General features: G+C 33.6%; 1 protein-coding gene across 1 annotated transcript in view; it reads right to left on the bottom strand.

The window, feature by feature from the left end:
• Positions 1 to 1281: 1281 nt before the first annotated feature.
• RAP2A (RAP2A, member of RAS oncogene family) overlaps positions 1282 to 6217 on the bottom strand; it is a 30506-nt gene continuing 25570 nt past the window's right edge. The window contains exon 2 of the mRNA XM_039837983.1: positions 1282 to 5067. Within this exon, the coding sequence (XP_039693917.1) occupies positions 4830 to 5067 (238 nt within the window). The 3' untranslated portion in view covers positions 1282 to 4829. The remainder of the gene's footprint in view (positions 5068 to 6217) is intronic.

Raw genomic sequence — 6217 nt, 5'->3', positions numbered from 1 at the left:
AAGGTAACATAAAGAAAACTGTTCTAAGAAAATATCAAAAGAAATAACATATCACCTTACTTGGAAGAGCAGATCTTTTAAAACTTATTACTCTCAAAGGAAAACCAAACCAAACCAAAACCAGGAAAAAAAAGTTAATATTGAAAAATGTAAAACCAGTTTAAATTACCCATTTAACAAATAAAGAGCCACTATGTTTTATTAGTATTTACATAGAAACACAAATATTTGATATTAAGAAACAAATAAGAGGTCAGCAGTTTTTTAGGAAGTTTGTGAGAATTTTCTCTGCTTCACAGGTCCGAGGTCGGATGGGATCCACATGGGGTGGCACTTTATTCCTTCAGCTATTTATATTTCCAAATTCATCGACTTCTAACAATCAAATAAACAGTGTAACGGGAGAATTTCAAAATACTATTTTTAAGCCACAAAGAAATTCTCCTAAGTGAAATTAGAATTTGATCAATTTAAATACTTTATAAATGCTTCAAAGGAGACTATAAAGCTAAGCAGCACCCTTTTACCTATTATACTAAAATATAGGAACATTTTCTTTTAAATATTTGGGATTCTGTCTACAGTGCCTCTGTTATATTCATTCAAAATTATTCTTATATTCTAAAACAATGAAGCTTCTAGACTGGTGGAATGTTGCCGGAGGATTTCAACAGAGTTTGAAGGCAACATAACCGAAGGCCTAGTATAAATTGGCTTAGGGAATGAAAGGGCTCCTTATCAGAGCAGCTGAGGCTGTATATAATTAACAGCATCTGTCAACATTCAGGGCCCCATACAGAACATGCAGGCCCTACAGCCATACAGAGCAGCAACCTCCAGCTTCTGGCACCTCAAACTCCACAAAACCTGAATCAAAAAAACAGCCCTAAGCCATCACTAGAAGGGCACTGATATGTTTTAGAGATACTAACAGCACCAAAAGGCAACTGCTAATTAATGTTATTATCTAGAATAATTCTGTTAACATTAGCACTGAGACTTCAAATTAGTAGGCTATCTTCAAAAATATAAAAAACTGTAGGTTGATATTTGTGATTTTGTGATATTTGTGATTTTAAAATCGTTTTTATTTTTAAAGGGTATGAAAATGATCTACTAACTTTCCTTTTTTATATGACAAATTCTAAATTTTATTCGGCTTGAATATTTCCATATGAGGAGCATTCAATTCATTTGGTGGCAATTTCTAGTTGTTTTGGATATATTAAATATACTTCACTCACAAACATACGTACAAAATCAAATAAAATCCAGAGGAAATTTCATTAAATAAATTTATTTGTTAAAATAATTTAACTCCAAATACAACTGTTGAATTTGCATTGAGTTATAACTACAATTTGTGTTTTAATTGAAATGTCAAGGTTTAACAGCTGACATTGTTACAAAACAATAAACTGCTGTTCAATTTTAAATGGTCAGTTGTATTAGAGCTCAACAATTAACTGTGAACTATATTTATCTCTGGGAAACCCCAAATCAATAATGATAAATCTGTATCCAAAACCCACCGCAGTCATTCTTGAAACCCTGATCAAGATTTAATAGATGCACAATGACATGTTAATTAAAAAAAAAATAGACCCCCCATAGTCTTTATCATTTGATTGGCTAAGGAGACAATTAAAGCTTACTCAGTGCTAAGACAAGACTACTGAGAAGAACAAAAACTAAAAAAACAGCAACAAACAAAACAAACATTTCCATATTCATACATACATAGACAACATTCCCAGCGGACAACTCTTGAAAACAAATAGACCTCCTTAGGCAACATTTCTTTATGTAGAAAAGCAAAATATTATCAGTAGTTTTACCACAAAAAAATGATGGCAACTGTAGCAATTAGAGTCAAGTTCAGTCCTAATTCTACAAACCAAAGGAGAAAATCATCAAAGCACCTTTCAACAGTTTAAGAAAGATTTTATGTAATACTTTTGATCAAATGCTGGCTCGTTTTGTGTAAGTTGAACAAAATTAAAGGCATCAGTTACCATCACTATCACAGTTTAAAAGAACCAAAATAAAAGTTGCAACATAAAAGAAAAAACTTTAACAAATGCTGCCTTTGTATAAAAGTAAAATAAGACAAAACAAAAACCTTAGCATAATAGCTAAAAAAAAAAAAAAAAAAAAAAGTGGGTCTTTGGATCAAACCATAATGTTTTTAAGGCATGTTAGAAAAACTTTCACTTATCTAGTTGCTAGTCTGATCAGGGCATAAAATAAATAGCGACACAAGGTCACCAACTTTTCTCTGTAGCCACTATTATTTCATGTGCCAACAAATTCAATCTTTCTGTTCTTAAGCTTTTTATTAACATCTCAACAAACACATTCATTCAAGCTGAATTATATTCATACCACATGAAATACCAACAGTAAGAGCACACAAGGGTTTCCCCGTTTCTGGATATCTTTGATGCTTTGTCACTAAATATGTAGGGCTGTGTGGAAATACTGTGATTAAGCAGCCAAGTCAGTTATTAATATCTTTACAGTAAAAGCCCAATATATTGTCTGACACAAACACTTCTAACTAAAACCCCAATTTTAAGACAATCTTTTCCACCTTATATTTTTGCCATACCTTTCATATTATTTTTCTTGTCTGTATAGCAATCTATAATGTGAAATTGTAGAATCTTTATAGATGTTTCTAATATATTTTAGTTGTCATAAATTGCTTAAATATGGAATTCTAAAAAACAGAATCATTTTGAGAAGTTAGAGGCTTCAAAACTCAACCAATTCACTAACAAATATTTCTATTTCAATAGAGAAATACTTCTTGAATCTTTGATTTCTCTACATGTTGAATCAAATCAATTTTTACATAATGAAATTTGTTTCAATAAAATTGGTTAGAACTTTTTGTCCTATAAACAAGGTGCTGCATCATTAGGGTGTATAAACAACCTATACTGAAGAATGCAAATATTCACAATTCGAAGACTTGGGACAACCATGGCCTGCTTTCACCCACATTTCAGTTTTCTCATCTATGAAAAGTTACTATCTGCCTTTTTTCTATCCTCTAAGCTTAATGCCAGCTTACTAAACACTTAATGGCTACCAATGATTTCAATAATGTAAAATAAACATTTAAATAATTTAAAAGAAAAAGATGTTCTTGATACACTATATTCTTCAGTACAGATTCTCAGTGTAGGCAATTATCTCCAACTTGTGCCAAATTCTTAGGAACAATAAACACACATGTGCACATACACTCTTCTCAGTTACACACATAAGACCAGAAGTTATTTGCACAAGAGTGTGAAACCAACAAAGTGTGGGGCGGTGTGTAGATCACAGGCTCAGTGATACTGCAGTTCTGAAGGCCAAATTTATCTCCAGAGGATCTGCTCAAGATACTCTCTCTTAAGCAGTTATAACTCTGAAGTTAGTTAAAAACCCTTCTACACCTGATTGTAAAACTTATGAATAGGTTTTTCCTGTGCCATTACTCATGCAAATAATAACTACTTCACGGCTATAAAGACCAAAAATATCAGAGCGTGAGCACCTTTTCAAAACAAAATATTCTCGTTTTATTTGCCACTTCAGTAATCAGGGAAAAATTGTTATAAGAAAATCTTTATATAATTCTCCAGGAAAATTAAAGATAAAAGGTTTCTTTTTGTCCCTTACCTTCCATTCTATGATTTATATTCTACTTTAAAGCCCAAATTATATCACATGGTTATTCAATTTTTTAAAAAATGCCTGCAATAAAGCTCCACTACAGAAAACTTGATTTTGAAAGCAGGTTAACCAAGAATCACACCACAACCATAGCCCTTAAAGGCAAGAAGGAATTTGTTGCTTTAATGAACATCAAAATGCAAGATATTTGTACTGTCCTATGAGGTTTCTGCAAACGGGAACATGTGGATGCAACATGGCTTCATTTTCCTTACATGATGGTTCTGGTTAATCTACTAGAACATGTCTTGTTAGTAAGGCTAGGCAATCTCTTTGCATCAGTGTTGCTTCCTTTTTGTTCAGTAAAGTAATAAAGACCACACCTGCTTGGTTAACAGAGGGTGGGTATGGGGTTTTAATTCAGATCAAACCCTTGTGAGAGCCTCCATTTTGTGACAAAGCAGGTGATTTAACACATTCTAAAACCAGACTGTATTTCTACACAACCTGATCTGACTTTTGCTCTATTAAGGACTGCTGCATGAGTTAGTTCCATGTCACAAATTAGGATAACATCTACAATTAAGCATCAATTTTGAAAAACAGAAATGTGTCAGCTGAGCAAAGAATCTCTCCCTGTAATGCTGTTGTTGGCAGGTCAGCCATTATTATCTTACTTGATGGAACACATTGGTTAGAAGCACTATCTTAACTCCTGAAATTCAGTATTCTCGTAGGAAAATATTTCTCAGTTACCTATTTTTTTTTAAAGAAGACAAAATATTTTAATTGTAAGTGGTCATAGGAATTGTTCTGGTTTCGCTCTCGTGGTTATTTGTAATTTATACAAGAGTTGCTTCTGTCAACTCAGCTACAATGCCACTACAGCTTTCAAAGGAGATCACCCTGTAGATCGATTGGCTATGCCTTAAAGTCGCAGGTGCACATAGGAGACTGAGGACAATGGTGAAAACTGTAGTTACTGAACCCAAATGTTACTCAGAGATATCAACTGACAATCACTGCTGAATTCTGAATAAGGGCTGCTATTTCACTGTAGATTCACACCACACATCCTGCAAACTCCGCAGTCGAGTAGACGAGGTTTGTATCACCTATGATATTGGTCAAATCCTGTCCAGGATAGCCATTTTTGAATGCTATTGTATGTTACATGCAGAACAGCATGGGTCATCTTTGTCAGGCTGCGCAGCATAGTTCATTTGCCTCACAATTTCTGCAAAGAGTTCGTCCACCATGGTTTTACTTTTAGCAGAAGTCTCCATAAAGGGGCAGCCCCACTCTTCAGCAAGGGCTCTGCCTTCATTGGATGACACTTCCCTCTCACTTTCCAGGTCCACTTTGTTCCCAACCAAGATGACTGGCACTTTCTCATACCTATGAGAGAATAAACAAAACACACATATATTGGAGAAGTTAGCACAAAGTTCAACAAGTAAAATGTATTTTCTCTTTTTTTCACTATGTTCTACTACAAATATTCTCTTTAGTTGCATGAAAAATTATTTGCTCCACTGGCTTGACCTCTACCTGAGGGCATTCAGAAGCTGCTCTCATAGTGGATCGCAAATGGATTTTTCAACATGATGTTTTTAATTCATCAATTATGCATCTTTTAAAATCAATTTACCTTTCCAGATACATTTATAAAATTATTCTGAGTAAATCCTCTTAGATGAATTAATTTAAACTTTTTTTTCATTATAAGAGATGCTTACTCAAAATTTCAGTTGATGAGGTAATAGCCTTACTGAGTAAATTTAAAATTGTCAGCATTCTACTATGCTCTATAATATACAGAAATGGTCATGTTCTAAGAGTTCTTAAATAAGAAAAAAGTTGGTAGAAATAATTGGGATGGAAATCATTAAATAAAAGTACACTCTATCCCTTTATAAAACTGTTAGGCAGTTAAAAGACAATTATTGTTCTTTTCAGCCTGACAAAGAGTAAACATTTTAATCATTAGCTTTATTTGATTTCATCACTTCTTTTCCTTTCTAACAATAGGTGTGCTATAGACTAAATATTTGTGTTCTCCGCCCCCCAATTCACATGTTAAACCTAATCCCCAATGTGGTCATATTTAGGAGGTCAGGGCTTTGTGAGGTGATTAAGTCATGAACCAGATTAGTGCCTTTATAAACACCCCCTTGCCCCTGCTGCCATGGAGGACACAGAAAAAAGATAACAGTCTATGAACTAGGAAGCACACCCTTACCGGACACTGAATCTGCCAGAGCCTTGATCTTGGACTTTCCAGCTTACAGAACTATAAGAAATAATTTCTGTTGTTTAAACTGCCCAGTCTATGTTATTTTTGTTATAGCAGCCAGACCAGACTAAGATAAGGTGTCTCTGAATAAACAATGTTTGGACAAAGCTCAACTAATAAAGATAACAAATGATGTGAAAAGAACAAAGAACAAAGAAAGAAGATCCTAAATCATTTGGGAACCTAAAGATGATTTTTTTTTCTACAATGGTTACCCACAGTATAAAAATACATGGTGCTACTTTACATATT

This window comes from Pteropus medius, unplaced genomic scaffold (assembly GCF_902729225.1).
Source record: "Pteropus medius unplaced genomic scaffold, Ma_sr-lr_union100, whole genome shotgun sequence".
NCBI lineage: Eukaryota > Metazoa > Chordata > Mammalia > Chiroptera > Pteropodidae > Pteropus > Pteropus medius.
Note: the sequence above shows the minus strand (reverse complement) of the source record. Positions and strands in the feature narration are given on the sequence as shown.